Source organism: Somniosus microcephalus, chromosome 2 (genome assembly GCF_052327205.1).
Source record: "Somniosus microcephalus isolate GS21.2 chromosome 2, FLI_Smic_1.0, whole genome shotgun sequence".
Taxonomy (NCBI): Eukaryota; Metazoa; Chordata; class Chondrichthyes; order Squaliformes; family Somniosidae; genus Somniosus; species Somniosus microcephalus.
In genome coordinates this window covers 212726304-212746130 of record NC_140988.1, presented here as the reverse complement: position 1 = coordinate 212746130, position 19827 = coordinate 212726304, and the positions used below count along the sequence as shown (strand labels likewise).

The 19827-nt window shown below is 42.7% G+C and overlaps 1 protein-coding gene across 3 annotated transcripts in view; it reads right to left on the bottom strand.

The window, feature by feature from the left end:
* Positions 1–5511: 5511 nt before the first annotated feature.
* Positions 5512–19827, bottom strand: part of n4bp2 (NEDD4 binding protein 2) — a 132896-nt gene continuing 118580 nt past the window's right edge. For all 3 annotated transcript variants that reach the window (XM_085968969.1, XM_085968975.1, XM_085968980.1), the window contains 2 exons: positions 15898–16021; positions 5512–9705 (listed from right to left, as the gene is read on the bottom strand). In XM_085968969.1, the coding sequence (XP_085825095.1) occupies positions 9660–9705; positions 15898–16021 (170 nt within the window). In that variant the 3' untranslated portion in view covers positions 5512–9659. The remainder of the gene's footprint in view (positions 9706–15897; positions 16022–19827) is intronic.

Sequence of the window (19827 nt, the reverse complement as noted above, 5' to 3'; positions counted from 1 at the left end):
GGCAAATCCCCCACCATCAACATCCTGGGGGTCACCATTGACCAGAAACTTAACTGGACCAGCCACATAAATACAGTGGCAGCAAGAACAGGTCAGAGGCTAGGTATTCTGTGGCGAGTGTCTCACCTCTCAACTCCCCAAAGCCTTTCCACCATCTACAAGGCACAAGTAAGGAGTGTGATGGAATACTCTCCACTTGCCTGGATGAATGTAGCGCCAACACTCAAGAAGCTCGACACCATCCAGGACAAAGCAGCCCACTTGATTGGCACCCCATTAAACATTCACTCCCTCCACCATCAGCATTCTGTGGCTGCAGTGTGTACCATCTACAAGATGCACTGCAGCAACTTGCCAAGGCTTCTTCGGCAGCACCTCCCAAACCCGCGACCTCTTCCACCTAGGACAAGGGCAGTAGGTGCATGGGAACACCACCATCTCCAAGTTACACATCATCTTGACTTAGAAGTATATCGCCGATCCTTCATCGCCGCTGGGTCAAAATCTTGGAACTCCCTACCTAACAGCACTGTGGGAGTACCTTCACCACACAGACTGCAGCAGTTCAAGAAAGCAGCTCACCACCACCTTCTCTCAAGGGCAATAAATGCCACCCTTGCCAGCGCCACCTGCATCCCAGGAACAAATACAGAAAGTATGCCAGACCGGTAAGGATGGCAGATTTCCTTCCCTAAAGGACATTGGGTTTTCTGATACATAGTGTTGCTTCATGTATTGGATATCACATGTTCTCCACACACAGCTGTGGAAATTATCTCACTGCAGACATTCTCAAACATTCAGATTTTAATTTTTTTTAAAGAAACTGTTCAAATCAAGATATAGATGTAATCAAAAAGCCAGCTACTGGATTGGCTAAGCTGATAGATTTTTAAATGTCAACTGCTAATCAGTATATAAAGGGGTTCAAAACAGAAAGAATAGTAGCGTGAATGATATCGGGAGATTTGAGCAAGAAAATAGGGAAGACAGCTAAGATGTGAACTTGTTAAATGTTTAGACGAAAAAGCTGAAGCGTAGGAAAATGATGATATTATTCCTGAGGGATACTTTGTGGTCAGTTGCGTCAGGGCAGCAGGCCAAAAATGGAAAGGTTAAAGTAAGAACGCGAGGAGTTGGAGACGAGGTGCAGGAGGTTATTGGAAGCAATTTAGATGTTCAACAAAGCAATCAATGTCAGTTTTCCCTGAAGCTGATTTATGTGGAGTCATGGAAGTCCTTTCCTCAATAGTTGATGTCACTAGATACCAGCAAAACTAGATATAAACAGGAAAGGGTTCCTTGCCTTAGTGTTCTGCGTGATCTTTGAAGATCGTGCTAGTCAGAGTAGAAATAGAAGGATACTTCAGATGAATACGTGGCTAGAGGAATGGTGCCAGGGGGAGGGATTCAAGTTCCTGGGACATTGGAACCGGTTCTGGGGGAGGTAGGACCAGTTCAAACCGGACGGTTTGCACCTGGGCAGGGCTGGAACCGATGTCCTAGGGGGAGTGTTTGCTAGTGCTGTGGGGGAGGGTTTAAACTAAAATGGCAGGGGGTTGGGAACCTAAGCAGGGAGACAGAGGAAAGGGAAACAAGGATAAAAGCAAAAGATAGGAAGGAGAAAAACAAAAGTGGCAGTCAGAGAAATCAACGGTTTAAATCAAACGTGGCCACAGTAAATAATAATTCTAATAGGTCTAAGAGCGTTAAAAAAAAAAAGCCTGAAGGCTTTATGTCTTAATGCGAGGAGCATTTGTAATAAGGTGGATGAATTGGCTGCGCAAATAGAGGTAAACGAATACGATTTGGTTGGGATTACGGAAACGTGGCTCAAGGATGGCCAAGACTGGGAACTCAACATCCAGGGGTATTCGATATTCAGGAAAGATAGGCAAAAAGGAAAGGGAGGTGGGGTAGCATTACTGGTTAAAGAAGGGATTAACACAATTGTAATGAAGGATATTAGCTCTGATGATGTGGAATCTGTATGGGTAGAATTGAGAAATACTAAGGGGAAAAAAACATTAGTGGGAGTGGTATATAGACCTCCAAACAGTAAGGCGGAGGTTGGGGATGGCATTAAAAAGGGAAATTAAAGAAGCGTGCAATAAGGGCACAGCAGTCATCATGGGTGACTTTAATCTACATATAGATTGGGCCAACCAAATTAGTAACAATACTGTGGAGGAGGAATTCCTGGAGTGTTTACGGGATGGTTTCCTGGACCAATTATGTCGAGAAACCAACCAGAGAGCAGGCCATCTTAGACTGGCTATTATGTAACGAGAAAGGATTAATTAGCAATCTTGTTGTACGAGGCCCCTTGGGTCGGAGCGATCATAATCTGATTGAATTCTTCATTAAGATGGAGAATGAAGTCGTTGACTCAGACTAGGGTCCACAATTCAAATAAAGGAAACTACGATGGTCTGAGGAGCGAGTTGGGTAGGATTGATTGGGGAATGGCACTCAAAGGGTTGACGGTGGATAGGCAATGGCAAACATTCAAAGACCGAATGGATGAGCTACAGAATTTGTTCATCCCAGTTTGGCATAAAAATAAAACAAAAATGGTGACTCAACCATGGCTAACAAGGGAAATTAGGGATAGCATAAGATCCAAGGAGAGGACATATAAATTGGCCAGAAAAAGCAATAATCCTGAGGATTGGGAGCAGTTTAGGATTCAACAAAGGAGGACAAAGGGATTAATTAAGAGGGGGGAAATAGAATATGAAAGTAAGCTTGCAGGGAACATAAAAACTGACTGTAAAAGCTTTTATAGATATGTGAAGAGAAAAAGATTGGTGAAGTCAAGCGTAGGTCCCTTGCAGTCAGAATCAGAATTTATAATGGGGAACAAAGAAATGGCAGACCAACTAAATACATATTTTGGTTCTGTCTTCACAAAGGAGGACACAAATAACCTCCCAGAGATGCCGGGGAACATGGGGTCTGATGAAAGGGTGGAACTGAAAGAAATCAGTATTTGTAGGGAAATGGTGTTAGGAAAATTGATAGGACTGAAGGCCGATAAATCCCCAGGGCCTGATAATCTACATCCCAGGGTACTTAAGGAAGTGGCCCTAGAAATAGTAGATGCATTGCTGGTCATCTTCCAGAACTCGATAGACTCTGGAACAGTACCCATGGATTGGAGGGTAGCTAATGTTACCCCACTATTCAAAAAAGGTGGTAGAGAAAAAGCAGGGAATTATAGACCGGTAAGCCTGACATCAGTCGTGGGGAAAATGCTAGAGTCCATTATAAAAGATGTAGTAGCAGAGCACTTGGAAAGCAGTGACAGGATCGGACAAAGTCAACATGGATTTACAAAAGGTAAATCATGCTTGACTAATTTACTGGAATTTTTTGAGGATGTAACTGGTAAAATAGATAAGGGAGAACCAGTGGATGTGGTGTATTTGGACTTTCAGAAGGCTTTCGATAAGGTCCCACATAAGAGATTAGCGTGCAAAATTAAGGCACATGGGATTGGGGGCAAGGTATTGACTTGGATAGAGAACTGCTTGGCGGACAGAAAGCAGAGTTGGAATAAACGGGTTGTTTTCTGAGTGGCAGGCAGTGACTAGTGGGGTACCGCAAGGATTGGTCCTAGGACCCCAGCTGTTCACAATATATATTAATGATCTGGACGAGGGAATTGGATGTAATATCTCCAAATTTGCAGACGACACAAAGCTGGGTGGGAGGGTATGCTGTGAGGAGGATGTCATGAAACTCCAGTACGATTTGGACAGGTTGGGTGATTGGGCAGAAACATGGCAAATGCACTATAATGTGGATAAATGTGAGGTTATCCACTTTGGTGGCAAAAACAGGAAGGCAGATTATTATTTGAATGGCAATAGATTGGGAGAAGGGGGAAGTGCAAAGAGACCTGGGTGTTCTTGTGCACCAGTCGCTGAAGGTAAGCATGCAGGTGCAGCAGGCGGTTAAGAAGGCAAATGGTATGTTGGCCTTCGTAGCAAGAGGGTTCGAGTACAGGAACAAGGATGTCTTGCTACAGTTGTACAGGGCCTTGGTGAGGCCGCACCTTGAGTATTGTGTGCAGTTTTGGTCACCTTAACTGAGGAAGGACGTTCTTGCCATGGAAGGAGTGCAGCGAAGATTCACCAGGCTGATACCTGGGATGGCAGGAATGACGTACGAGGAGAGATTGTGTCGATTGGGCTTATACTCACTGGAGTTTAGAAGATTGAGAGGGGATCTCATCAAAACCTATAAAATTCTGTCAGGCCTGGACAGACTAGATGCAGGAAGGATGTTTCTGATGGCCGGGGAGTCCAGAACCAGGGGTCATAGTCTAAGGATAAGGGGTAAGCCATTTAGGACTGAAATGAGGAGGAATTTCTTCACCCAGAGAGTGGTGAACCTGTGGAATTCTCTGCCACAGAGGGCAGTGGAGGCCAGTTCATTAAATATATTCAAGAAAGAGTTGGATATATTTCTTAAGGCTAAAGGAATCAAGGGATATGGGGAGAAGGCAAGGACAGGGTACTGAATTTGGATGCTCAGCCATGATCTCATTGAATGGCGGAGCAGGCTCGAAGGGCCGAATGGCCTACTCCTGCTCCTATCTTCCATGTTTCTATGAATGCTGATCAACAACAAAGCCATATCCTACCTGATGAGTTTCTAGAACGGATTAACGTTTTTCATCATGATCACTGACATCGCTCAGAGTATTCAAAGTTCCTATATCAAAATAACAAGTTAGTAGATACACCTCTGATCAATGATGTCAATTATGACTCCCTGTTCAGCTCAGATTGATATCCATTCACTAACTAAGAGGATATTGAAGTATGTGCTTTGACGTTGCGTGAAACTTAAGTTGTATCTATGCCCATCTATGTATCTATGTGAACCAGATGACAATGGATTTGAATCCTAAATCTTATTTCTAGACTGGATTCTTGTGTAGCCATTGGGCAGAATCAAATGTGCAAATTTAGAATACTGTGAGCATCCTTCCATCAGAAATACGCAGATGCATTTGAGAAGATTCTGAGAATAGTGACACTGGTAAACCACTGTTGTTCACTTCACTGTTGTTCACTCTTGCCCATTGTTGTACCTGTCTGTGCATGCCTCAGCTGGCTCCGCCCCTGGCTCCACCCATATGCCCTGGTATAAAGGCGGCTGCTCTGCAGTTCCCCAGGCATTCAGGACCGGTCGACCACTAGAGGCATGCCTTCGTTCTTTAGCTAATAAAAGCCTGTTTGTTACTCTCTTAACTTCCAGTCTTTCTCAGCGCATCAGTGACAAAGATGATTTCAAGAAGCAAGCTGTAAGTTATGAAGAGACTCATGGAATGAATGTGTTTTTATTGAAGAGAAAATTGAGTGCAGACAAGCTCTGCGTCTTTAAAATACTGGGAGGCATATAAAATGCAGATGAAAACGTTATTTAACTGGGACTGTTCAAAAACCTAAAAAGGATACAAGTACAAAATGTCAGGTAGTAAAAAAAAATACAAATATGAAACGTAAACATCTTTATTAGAAAAAATCTTGTAAAATACATTACATCATATTCTGAAAAAATAAAAATCCAATATTAGTTTGATAGATTTAAACCACAAAATTTCAAACCATAAGGAAAAAAATGTAAAAACATTTTAAAATTTATAAACTTCCAGTATTTACTTCATATATTGTTAAAAAAAATACATCAAAATGTGTAAATACTGAAAAATTTGGTCCTTATGGCTAATGTGAAAGGTAAATGTAGCATGAAGATTACACACTGTGCTTCTAGTAACAAAAATCACAAAATTAAATTTTCAAATTCAAATAAACTGAAAATAAGCCTTTCAACAGCAAACATCTGTACACTGGTAAAAGAAAATCACATGGTCTAAAATAGCCAAACACATACTCAACATTAATTTCAAAGTACCCATGCCCATCAATTTTCAACTTATAATTGATCAATAATAGACAAAATTTGCACATATCTTTAAAGTCAGCAATGACGTTGGTTCGATCCCAAACCCTCAAACACAGGAAAAAAAGTGTTTATATAGTACCTTATCACACCTCAAATGTCCCAAATATCTTATACCTTGCAATACTTTTTAAGTTTACTATTAGTGCTAAATTCAGTTACTCAAAATTAAAGATGTTTTAGGATGAAATTATATTACCACTTTTGTATCAACACAAAGCTGTTTGCAGGCATAGCAAGGCAAAAGTGACGGTAGTACTTGGGATGCAGATCCTGATCTGACTCCTGAACACATTAAAGCCAAGTTGTATGATCTCTTACCAGGCTATATCATTCTGGTTTGAGTTTGCACTGGGTGCAGCATTACTCCATCACAGTGTAAGTCCAGTGAACCAACTGGGCACTTTATAAATATACTTTTCAATGTTCTTAATGTTCAATGTTTTTAAGGTTAGGAGGAAGCAGATGCTCTTTCCCAACATTAAACATTAGCCTCCTGAGAAGCCGAGTTCTATTAATGAGTCCAAGCTCTCTGGTTGCTGATCTCTGCAATCCACAAATACCAGTTTGAGACCAAGATGCAGTATAGCTGCAGCGTTACTGATTGATATGGATCTCATGTGTTTTAACTTCCTCTGGTTAACTCATGAAGAATGAGCTGATACTAAATTGTGCAACTGGATGGAAAGCACACAGCAAACTTTAGTTTTGTAGTTGTATTGCCCTCAGAACATAAAGCATACAGATTGCAAAACCAACAACAAAAAATCACAATGGTTGTTTTTCTTACTTATCTTTTAAAGAAGTCCAATTGAGATGGGAAAAAACCCCCAACATTTTCAATTCTGGTTTGGAATATGTGAAATATTTAATTAAAGGTTCATCAGCAATCATTCTTAATGTACTAGGACTTTTAAAAGTATTACCCCATTACATGGTGGATATTAGACACAAGCAAACATTAGAAAAACATCTAAAACACAAAGAAAAATACAGCAGATGCAGGAAATCTGAAATACAGAAAATGCTTTAGTCAGAAAATCTCTCCACAGATGCTGCCTGACCTGCTGAATGTTTCCAGCATTTTCTGTTTATATTAGTAAAATATCTATTTTATGAAAATACAACTGATAATTGAAAGGAGAAAGCAACTTTACAAGCAAGTACAATCACTGATGGCTGCTATTTAGCCAACACTTAAACATTCTCCCCAAAGGCAAACTGAGATATTGTAAAATATGCTGGATGGGATTCCCCTAACTAACATACATGTTCCATACCCTGTTCTGGAAAATGAATATTAAGTTTAAAACATTTTTTGATATAACCCAGAAGGATTTACATGGATAAAGCAGTTTTGAGTAACTGAACTTATCCATAGTGCCTTTCCCCTTTTAAAAAAACCTACATTCTTGTACCTGCATTTAGCTCTACAGAAATCCATTAAATAAACTTTAGTAATGGGTGATATTTTTCATTGTCAGAAATATATACATACACACTATATTTATTAAATATAAATTGTTTCAGGTGTTCAGTGCCTTTTACAACCTTGTAAACACGATTGCTTCTTTTGTCTGCTGAAATCACAAGTAAGGATCAACGTCGACTTCCTCCCTTCACATAATTATCTATCGGCTCAACCCACTTGGTTGAGAGAGCACTTCCTATATATTTAATAGCTGTCTTATTCAGCTATTAAACATCTGTGCATTTTAATGTGGTGGAAATTTAGCACATTGTTTAGGCACACAAGTTATTAATTGCTGCACAAATACACTTTCCACCATGCTTAAAATAATCTTTTGTCTAATGACCACTCTTGAAAGTCTAGTTATGATAGGCAGGAGGATGGTATAGTATGTTATAACTCCAATATGCTGCACCATGGAGTGTTTGACTGTGGGTCTGCACTCGATTCCTCACACTGTTACCAATTTTAGCCATGCAACATGGGGATCCATGGGGGAGATGGAATAAGAGGGAGAATCTCTTAGGTCCCTCCCATGCAAGGTATAAAACTGCAGCACAGGCTGAGAAGCAAGGGACAATACGTGCCTTGGGAAGAAACTTTTGAAGTATTAAATTTTTTTAAATCTAACTGAAGTGGTCATGTGTAGGTAGGAATGGGCATATGTATGTACTGTTTTCAACTTGCTGAACAGTGAAGCAAACTTGGTGACCTGAGGAATACATTTCTATACAACTACAAACTCAGTTGATAAATTTGTGTAACTTTTAAATTATCCCCTAAACATTCTCTCTCTGTTCATTCCCAACAATGTTCAGTATTTCAGCACTGCTCACCGCTTTGAGTGTGAAACACTGAAAAAGCCTTTCTTTCATACTTGAAAATATTTAATTACACATTTAAATGATCAATCTGATCTGCTAAGCATTAGGCTATGATTGGATTATGGCACACTATGTCAGACATAATATTCAATATCATAATCACTTCTTTCTCAATCATAATAAAAATGTGGAAGTATAGGAGAGAAAGGATAGGGATTAAAGTTGGAAACAAAATGCACTGTTTTAAAGTATTTGTAAGTTTCATAAAACTGCAAAAACAGAATAAATCCACTTTCTTTGTTGCATTGTTTGAATCTAGTTACTGAGCAGCATTATAGCTTTAAGTACATTGTCTTTATTACATGTTCCATGGTGGAAATGTACATAATTTCTACTCCAACAAAATGCAATCCTATACAGTCACTACAACGCAAGACTTCTGCAAACTTGTCCAATAAGTTTTAAATAGAGTCTTTTTAAAACTCTATAATCACTAAATTGATAAGATTTGCATAAAATAATGTACGCAAATCTCTTGTAAAGTTTCAAATATTAATTCATGGTAAAGTAGTGCTGAGCAATCAAACTTGGTGCTCTTTTTCTCTGTCACAACAGAGGTATTTTCAGTCTACAAATATTTGCTGCACTGCAACTTCACACTCTTTTAAAACAAAATTGTGGTTAAAAACTATGTATTTACTGAAAAAAAAGCAAATTATTTTTCTTGACAACACTTTCCCCCACCATTATTACATCAAATTTCAAACTAACTTAAAAATGTGTTGTATTTTTTCTGCTTTAAAATTATAGTGAAGAACTTTATTAGTTAAAACCTGGGTGTCACATTTGCAATCTTAATTTTTGCACAAAAGGCTACAAAATTTAAAACTTAAGTTTTTCTTTCTTAAAAAAAAATCTTTGAATTTACCCACAATCTCAGTAGAGAGGTCTAGATCCCCTCAAGTTTGACATTGGATCACATTGTATCAGCACAGGCAGTTGGGGAAAAAAATCCTTTTCAGCTATGATATGCATGTTAGAACAATCAACAAAACAGAGTGAATTGCTCAAGCTTTGGCAGCCCCAAGATGTTTCAGAATAGACATTTCCTAACCACGTACGAGTACATTTATCAGAACAACGTTTTCAGTGTAAAAGACACTTTAGTAGGAGTCAAATAGGTACTCTAAGTGGACTGGAATAATTTTAAACATTTCACTATAAAGGGAGTTGATTATTAAAAAAAAGTTTCACTGTATTCAGTCCTGCTTGATCTCCCCGAGTGTTGCCATTTAAAAAATGTTTGAAACAGTGCACTAACTCTGTAAGCCTCTAAGATAGTTGCATACTCTCAGAATTAGGAAAGAATCTTCTCGTCAAATCATCCTTCACTTCAACCTGATTTTCATAACACCTTGCTGTGGCTCCGTGAACCTATAACAAACCAAGCATGTATTAAGTCAGTATAGTTACCAATAGCACACCCATTCACCCAGTTGTATTTAATATCTGAAAATGTTGTAATTTATGCAGTGAGGATCAATTACAAATTGATGCATTTGGCAATATTAAGCACTTGAACTGGATCATGACTGTAGACATTACACCAATAATGCAAGATTACTTATCCAAACATTGTAGATTTACCAGTTTTGCTGAAAGCTCAAGTAGTTTCTTTTTGTAATCAGTATGGTTATCTATAGAGTCTACCACCACCCCCACCCAAGATATACTTCTCATACCAACAATGTTCAGTGCAGGACCAAAATCTGTCAGCAGTAATGAATGAAGCACACTCAGTGTTTACAACAACATTCATTTACACACAGACTAATGTAAAGAATCTCCAATGCACTTCCCAAATGGAAAAGTAGAGGAATAGACACCGAGTCATGGAGGGAGATTAGAATGACTGATTAAATGCATGGCCAAAAAGACCAGTGCCAGTGCGAGCAGCACTGAGTGCGAGTAGCAGAGAGTGCTGTGAGTTTGGGTAAGTGGGGTGTTAGGTGCTGTTTCTGTCTTGTTTCTGGCCTTGTTTTTCCTGCCAGTCTCAGGATTAACAGACATCACGCAGGCGGAGCAGCGAGGCGAGGCCCAGTCGAGGCAGCCGGGAGCAGCAGTGGGTGTTGAGTCGAGCCGGAGCAGCGAGGCAAGGCAGCCTAAACAGGCTCCACAAGCAACATTCCAAGGGGAGGTCAGAATTCAAAAGTGACATCACAGCCAAGCTGGTAGGTGATTGGCTGGTTGGTGAGTACTTTTCCTTCCCTTTTAAACCTTTATAAGTTGGTAAGTTCAATTAAATAGAGTTGTGATATTCATCATCTAGAATCAGGGCAGAGGGTATTTAAAAATAATAATAAATTTAATTAATTACATAGAATGGGAGAGCAGGTGATGTGTTACTGCTGCAATATGTGGGAGCTGGTGGACACCATTGATGTTCACAGTGATCACATTTGCAGTAAGTGCTGGCTGCTCGATGAACTCCAGCTCCGTGTTGATGAGCTGGAGTCCAAGCTTCAAACACTGCGACACATCAGGGAGGGGGAGTGTTACCTGGACTCTGTGTTCCAGGAAGTAGTCACACCAATTAGATTAACTAATTCAGATGTAGTCCGTGGACAGGGACAGGAGGGTGTGACTATGAGTGAGGCAGGTACGGGGATCCAGGAGGTAGTGTTGGAGGAGCCGTAGCCCTTGCTCTTGTCCAACAGGTTCGAGGCTCTTACTCCCTGTGAGGACGGGAACGGGGACTGCAGGGAGGATGAGCAACCTGGCCACAGCACCGTGGAACGAGGGGCCATTCAAGTGGGGGGAATAAAAAGAAATGTTGTAGTGGTAGGGGATAGTATCATTAGGGGGATAGATAGGGTTCTTTGCAGCCGAGAGCGAGAGTCCCGAAGGTTGTGTTGCCTGCCCGGTGCCAGGGTTAAGGACATCTCCTCTGGGCTGGAGAGAAATTTGGAGTGGGAGGGGGAGGATCCAGTTGTCGTGGTCCATGTTGGTACCAACGACATAGATAGGACAAGGAAAGAGCTTCTGCTGAGGGACTATGAGCAGCTAGGGGCCAAATTAAAAAGCAGAACCACAAGGGTAATAATCTCTGGATTACTACCTGAGCCACGAGCAAATTTGGCTAGGGTAAATAAAATCAGAGCATTAAATGCGTGGCTCAAAGACTGGTGTGGGAAAAATGGGTTTTGCTTCTTGGGACACTGGCACCAGTACTGGGACAGGAGAGAGCTGTTCCGCTGGGACGGACTTCACTTGGCCAGTGCTGGGACTAGAATCCTGGCGAATCGAATAACTAGGGCTGTAGAGAGGGCTTTAAACTAATTAGTCGGGGGGAGGTTTCAAGAGAGCAAAAAATAAAAATGTCAACGGAAAAGGCAATAGAGCAAGGTAGCAGTGGGGGAATTAAAAACCAGAGCATGTCAGGAAGGGACAGAATATATAAAGATAAAGGTAAAGTAGTAAAGGGGGTAAAAGCAGGAATAAATTGTCACAAAACATATTTAAAAGTTCTTTATCTGAATGCACGCAGCATTCGTAACAAAATAGACGAGTTGACGGTACAAATAAATTTAAAACGGAGAGAGACAGTTTCCTAGCTGATAAGGGAATTAGGGGTTACGGTGAGTGGGCAGGGAAGTGGACGTGAGTCTAGGTTCGGATCAGCCATGATCCTATTGAATGGCGGAGCACGCCCGAGGGGCCGTATGGCCTACTCCTGCTCCTACTTCTTATGTAAATAACTGCACATGGGTATGATCTGGTGGCCATTACGGAGACATGGCTGCAGGGTGACCATGACTGGGAACTAAACATCCAGGGGTATTTGACTATTAGGAAGGACAGACAGGAAGGAAAGGGAGGTGGGGTGGCTGTGTTAATAAAGGATGGAATCACTGCAATAGTGAGAAATGATATTGGGTCAAAGGATCAGGATAGTGAAACGGTTTGGGTGGAGATAAGGAATAATAAGGGGAAAAAGTCACTAGTGGGCGTAGTCTATAGGCCTCCTAACAGTTGCAACTCTATTGGTCAGAGTATAAATCAGGAAATAGTTGGGGCTTGTAATAAGGGAACAGCTATAATCATGGGAGATTTTAACTTTCATATTGACTGGACAAATCAAATTGGGCAGGGCAGCCTTGAGGAAGAGTTCATAGAGTGCATTAGAGGCGGGTTCCTTGAGCAGTATGTTACTGAACCAACCAGGGGGCAAGCAATCTTAGATCTGGTCCTGTGTAATGAGACAGGATTAATAAAGAATGTCCTAGTAAAGGATCCCCTTGGAATGAGTGACCATAACATGGTTGAATTCCAAATTCAGTTGGAGGGTGAGAGAGTTGGATCTCAAACCAGCGTACTAAGCTTAAATAAAGGAGACTATGAAGGTATGAGAGCAGAGTTGACTAAAGTGGACTGGGAAAATAGATTAAGGTGTAAGACGGTACATGAGCAGTGGTGTACATTCAAGGAGATATTTCACAACTTTCAAGAAAAATATATTCCACTGAGGAAAAAGGGGCATAAAAGAAAAGACAGCCATCCGTGGCTAAGTAAAGTAATAAAAGATAGTATCCGAATGAAAACAAGGGCATATAAAGTAGCCAAATCTAGTGGGAGGATAGAAGACTGGGAAGCATTTAAAAGCCAGCAAACAATAACTAAAAGATTAATTAAGAAAGGGCAGATAGATTATGAAAGTAAACTAGCAAAAAATATAAAAACAGATAGCAAGAGTTTCTACAGTTATATAAAAAGAAAAAGGGTGGCTAAAATGAATGTTGGTCCCTTAGAGGACGAGACCGGGAAATTAGTGTTGGGGAACATGGAGATGGCAGAAACGCTGAACAAATATTTTGTATCAGTCTTTACAGTAGAGGACACTAAAAATATCCCAACACTGGACAAACAGGGGGTTATGGGGGGGGGGGGGGGGGGGGAGGAGCTAAACACGATTAAAATCACTAAGGAGATGGTACTCGGTAAGATAATGGGACTTAAGGCGGATAATCCCCTGGACCTGATGGCTTACATCCTAGGGTCGAGAGAAGTAGCGGTAGGGATTGCGGAAGCATTGGTGGTAATTTTCCAAAACTCCCTGGATTCAGGAAAGGTCCCAGCAGATTGGAAAACTGCTAATGTTTAAAAAAAGGGAGGTAGACAAAAGGCTGGAAACTATAGACCAGTTAGCCTAACATCTGTGGTTGGTAAAATGTTGGAGTCCATTATTAAGGAAACAGTAACAGGACATTTGGATAAGCATAATTTAATCGGACAGAGTCAGCATGGTTTTATGAAGGGGAAGTCATGTTTGACAAATTTGCTCGAATTCTTTGAGGATGTAACAAACAGGGTGGATAAAGGGGAACCAGTGGATGTGGTGTATTTGGACTTCCAAAAGGCATTTGACAAGGTGCCACACAAAAGATTACTGCACAAGATAAAAAATCACGGGATTGAGGGTAATATACTGGCATGGGTGGAAGATTGGCTATCTAACAGAAAACAGAGAGTTGGGATAAATGGTTCATTCTCGGGTTGGCAATCAGTAACTAGTGGTGTTCCGCAGGGGTCAGTGCTGGGACCCCAACGCTTTACAATCTATATTAACGATTTGGAGGAGGGGACCAGGTGCAACGTATCCAAGTTTGCCGACGATACAAAGATGGGAGGGAAAGCAGTGAGTGAGGAGGACATAAAAAACCTGCAAAAGGACATAGACAGGCTAAGTGAGTGGGCAGAAATTTGGCAGATGAAATATAATGTTGGAAAGTGTGAGGTTATGCACTTTGGCAGAAAAAAATCAAAGAGCAAGTTATTATCTAAATGGAGAGAAACTGCAAAGTGCTACAGTACAAAGGGATCTGGGGGTCCTGGTACATGAAACACAGAAGGTTGGTATGCAGGTACAGCAGGTGATCAGGAAGGCCAATGGAATCTTGGCTTTTATTGCAAGGGGATGGAGTATAAAAGCAGGGAAGTCTTGCTTCAGTTATACAGGGTACTGGTGAGGCCACACCTGGAATATTGCGTACAGTTTTGGTTTCCATATTTAAGAAAAGATATACTTGCTCTTGAGGCAGTTCAGAGAAGGTTCACTCGGTTGATTCCGGAGATGAGGGGGTTGACTTATGAGGAAAGGTTGAGTAGGTTGGGCCTCTACTCATTGGAATTCAGAAGAATGAGTGGCGATCTTATCGAAACATATAAGATTGTGAGGGGGCTTGATCGGGTGGATGCGGGGAGGATGTTTCCACTGATGGGTGAGACTAGAATTAGGGGGCATAATCTTAGAATAAGGGGCTGCCCTTTCAAAACTGAGATGAGGAGAAACTTCTTCACTCAGAGGGTAGTAAATCTATGGAATTTGGTACCCCAGAGAGCTGTGGAAGCTGCGACATTAAATAAATTTAAAAAGGAGATAGACAGTTTCCTAGCTGATAAGGGAATTAGGGGTTACGGGGAGCGGGCAGGGAAGTGGACGTGAGTCTGGGTTCGGATCAGCCATGATCCTATTGAATGGCGGAGCAGGCCCGAGGGGCCGTATGGCCTACTCCTGCTCCTACTTCTTATGTTCTTATGGGTTTTGAGACTTTTTTTTTTAAAGGAGAGGGCGCTGGAAAAGTGGATAGGGTTAGGAGGGAGATCCAAAGAGAGGGGTTAAGGCTACCGATGGTGGGGCAAAGATGCACAATGGATGAGAGTAAGAAGACCAGAGTGCGGGAGTGGGTACAAGGCTGGAGAATGTTACAAAGGTAGCGTGCCACAAAGCCATGCAGGAATTTGAAGAATTTAAAATGCAGTATGTTTGGGGCAGGCAGCCAGCCAGTGTAGATTAGTTAGGACAGGGGTGACAGGCAATAGGACTTAGCATAGTACAGTATATGGACAGCTGCATTTTGCACAAGTTGTAGTTTTTGGAGGATAGAACATGGGAGGCCAGTGAGGAGAACATTGGAGAAATCAAACCAAGAGGTACAAAGCATGGTTAAGGATTTCAGTGGCAGAGAAGTAGAGATAGAAGCAATGTTGAGAAGATAGAAATAAGCTGTATTGATGATTGTTGAGATATGGGGTTTGGAACTTGAACACCAAGATAGCTGGTCTGGTGCAACCTGAGTGAGTGACAGGGGAGGGGGAAGGGAATAGAGTTTATGGCAGGAGCTGAAAACAATGTCTTCCCCATGATTAGTTCAAAGACAGTGATTCAACCAACTACATTATCCTGTAACACTTGTTCCTCCTAACCAAAAAGCAACCCAGCATTGTAGGATTATCTTCAGTGCTTTATAAACAATCCAGGTAGAGACAACAATTTTTTACGAAATATTAAATATAATTTGACTTTAAAAATAGCATGATAGTTCCTGCACTTCTCCTTTTAAGAAATAGGAATCTAATCCCAATAAATTTGCAAGGAGTGATGAAAACATGCTAAAAGACAGAGACAATGAACTGCTGCGTAGTGCTACAGTAAAAGGACTTCCCTATTCTTGTCATTGCAGAAGGCAGGAAACAAGATTTAAAACAATCTACAGTGTGTCAACTAAAACAATGTTCTTGGTTTCTTAGACAACAAAAGTTAAAAGTAGAAGCACAGCCTAAGTGTACCTGAAGTTGTGGCTTTTGAGGTAGTCAATGACAGCTGGTTTAATACGTGCCACTCCTCCTTGGCTGTGGCTTCCTCTCCCAGTTATGACAGACAGGTAAGATTTACCACCTTTTTGCTGGAATTCTGAAACAGAATTATAATGGTTTAAGCACTTTCTGTCACTCTAAGTAACAGGAATGTATAGACTCAATTAAACAATTGTCTACCAGAGTTTTAATGCTCCATTAATTATTTTAAATGTTGATTCAAGCCAGCAGTTCTTTAGATTCCCAACTGGATGGGTTCAGTTAAAAACTCAACTTTTACTCGAGCTCATTTGCTATACTGAAGTATTTCCAGAAACAAGAAGAATACAATCATGAAGATACTCAATTTAATCTAATCACTTTCGTGATAAATGGCCCTGAATTTCTGATCGGCGGCTTCCTGCGGGCGGATGCCTCCGATCGGAAAAAATCTACGAACTTACCTGCTGGTTCCATAGATCCCGGGACTTGCGATCCTGGAACTCTCCTCTTTGAAATGCGCAGAGGCCCACGTATCCCAGGAACGCATGCTGTTCGCAAGCGCCCCTGGGATCACGTGGCCAGGCGAACCAATGAAAGAAGGGAATCCCCCTTCATACTTTTGACAGTTCTGTACGCACAAAACTGTCAAAAGTATGAATGGAGATCACATTTAAAAACACACTAAAACAATAAATACATTTTTTTTAAATTACATATTTTAAATTAATTAAATGCCATTTAATTAAATATTTTAAACAAAAATTAAATTTTTTGAAGAAAAAAATTTAATGTTTTTATGGGGCTAAAAATAAACTTACCTTTTTGAAGAGTATTTTTAATTTATAAATGATTACCAAATTTCATTTTTCTATTTTTTAAAACTCTTAAGCTGGTAAAAGCAGGCCTTACGCCTGCTTTTACCAGGCGTAAGAATGACAGTCATTCATTCAGCGGGCGGAAGTTGTACAAAAAGCGCAACTCTCCACCCGCAGAGGCACTTTTCTTGGGCACGCGGATCATCTGTCAAGAGAATTCTTGACAGATCGCAAGTGCCGGTTTTCAGTGCATGCGCTTCACATGCCTGAAACTGGCACTTGCTCGGCCCCTATGGGTGCGTACGCACCCGTAGGGGTCACAAAATCCGGCCCAATGCTAAAGTTTTACCATTTCAATTTTCTTCACGTCAGCCTCTGCTCAGCGTTAGCACTCTCACCTGAGTTAGAGGGTCATGGGTTCAAACCCCACTCCAACTCCAGAGATTTGAGTACATAATATAGCTTGACATTTCAGTACTGAGAGAGTGGTGCATTGTCGGAGGTGCCATCTCTTGCAGGAGACGTTAAACCAAGGTCAGGTCTGCCCTTTCGGGTGGATGTAAAAGATTCCATGGCACTAATCAAAGTAGTTGTCCCGGTGTCCTGGCCAATATTAATCCACAATGAACCCCACCAAAACAGATTAACTGATCACTTATTTCTTTGCTGTATGCGAGGCCTTGCTGTGCACAAATTGGCTGCATTTCCTTACATTATAACAGCAACTACAATTCAAAAGTAACACATTGGCTATGAAGTACAGGTTGAACCCCGGTAATCCAGCACCCGACGGTCCGGCACCTTCAGTGGTCCGGCACGAGGAAGGTCCTGCTGTCACATTCCCTCCCTGGGATGGGTCCGGCTCGGGTCCCGGGACCACTGCCGGGTCAGGATCAGCGCCTGGGCCGCGCAGCATCACTGACGGCTCGGCGGAGCGATGGAGCCAGAGCAGCCCGTGGGCAGCGGCACAGGGAGGGCAGCAGCAGGAAGAGGAGGAGCAGGTGGTGGCGGTGTTTGTGGTGACTTTCGACACCTTCAGTGGTTCAGCACCGGCCTGGTCCCGAGGGTGCCGGAGTACCGGGGTCCAACCTGTACTTTGGAACATCCTGAAATCATGAAAGACGCTATATAAATGCAAGTTCTTTTCTTTCCTTTAATTTATCAGTACTATATACTATTCTTTCTTGTATGTGATTCTGATACAATCCAGTCAGCTGTGGCTCAGTCGGTAGCACCCTCGCCTCTGAGTCAGAAGGTTGTGGGTTCAAGTCTCCCTCCAGACTTGAGCATAAAAATCTAGGCTAACACTCCAGTGCAGTACTGAAGGAGTGCCGCACTGTCGGCGGTGCTGTCTTTCGGATGAGACTTTAAACTGAGGCCCCGTATGCTCTCTCAGGTGGACGTAAAATATCCGATGGCACTATTTCGAAGAGCAAAGGAGTTATCCCCGGTGCCCTGGCCAATATTTATCCCTCAATCAACAACACTAAAAAAGATTATCTGGTCATTATCACATTGGTGTTTGTGGGACCTTGCTGTGCGCAAATTGGCTGCCACGTTTCCTACATTACAACAGTGATTACACTTCAAAAGTACTTCATTGGCTGTAAAGCGCTTTGGGACATCCGGTGGTCGTGAATGGTGCTATATAAATGCAGGTCTTTCTTTTTTTTCTTTCAGTCCAGCAAAATAATGGCCTAGCTACTGCCCATCAAAACTCTACATTTCTGCTCTGGTGGTTGTACGGCATTGGTAAAGAGGGAGTTGCGTTTTATTTTTGGGTCTTTTCTAACCTTCTTATCTATCTATATATATATATCTTCTGTCTGTCCCGATGTCTGTCTGTCTGTCCGTCCGTTCTCTATACGTTTGAAAGTTACAGAGCATACCGACGCGCGCGTCGCCTCAAAAGAAAGCTTGCGATTCCGGACCGGTCATAGGCGTATTTACGTTTCGGCCGCACAAAAATCCCGCCCGCGGTATCCGAAAAACGTTCAGCCTTCCGCTCATTAGCATCTCATTAGCGACCGTGTGACGTCGAGGTCGACCAATCGGACGGCGGGTTCCTTCCTACAGTTGAGTGTCGAGTGACTCGACGATTGACCAATCCTACGCTTCGGTGACCTGACCGGTCGACCAATCGGTGCGTGTGTGGGCGGGCCTTATCCTTCTGAACCGAGGTGAGTGGCCGCCATCTTGATTTTTCACGATTTTTTCCCCACACTTTCAGTGTGTTAGGGAAGTAAGGTAAATATTTGAATTATGTGTTAGGGAATTAATTAACAATTTATTTGAGTTTTATATTGTGTTTAGCAACCCCCCCTCCTCCTCACCCTCGCGCAGGGGGGACTCGGGGCCTGAAGCTCAAAAAATTTCTCTCTCTCTCTTTCGTCCCTCTCTCTCTCTCCTTCTCCTCTTCCCTCTCTCTCCTTCTCCTCTTCCCTCTCTCTCCTCTTCCCTCTCTCTCCTTCTCCTCTTCCCTCTGTCTCTCTCTACTTCCCCCTCTCAGGTTTCACGGTGTCGCGGGCGGAGCGCGGGCGGGCCGCCCGCCCGAAGTTTCCCGCTCGCTAACGGCTGCCAAGCCGCCCTTGCCTGCTCCCTGCGGGCCGCCTCGCGCCGCCCGCACTGACCGCGCATGCGCCGCCCACACTGACCGCGCATGCGCCGCCCGCAGCGGCCATCCATCAGCCGCGCGATACGCGGGGGACCTCAGCTCCGGTCCGTCCTGGCCTCAGAACCCGACCGCGCCTTAAGCGCTAGGCCCCGCACGGCCGCTATCGCAACGGCACCGGACCTCAGGCGCTAGGCAGGGGGAGGGGCCGGAGAGAGGGGAGGAGGGGAGTGGAGGGGTGGGGGTGGGCGAGGGGAGGGGAGGGGGGAGGGAGACAGGGGAGGGGAGGGAGGGAGAGGAGGGGAGGGAGGGATAGGACAGGGAGAGGACATGACAGGGAGAGGGGGGACACACAGGGGCAGGGAGACCAAGCGCCCCAAAATTGCCCTCGCAACGCGGGGCTCCCCAGCTAGTCTATATATATATAAAAGGATACTTCTGTCTGTCTGTCTTGATTTAACTCGAAAGTTAGAGCGTACCTACACGTGCGTTACG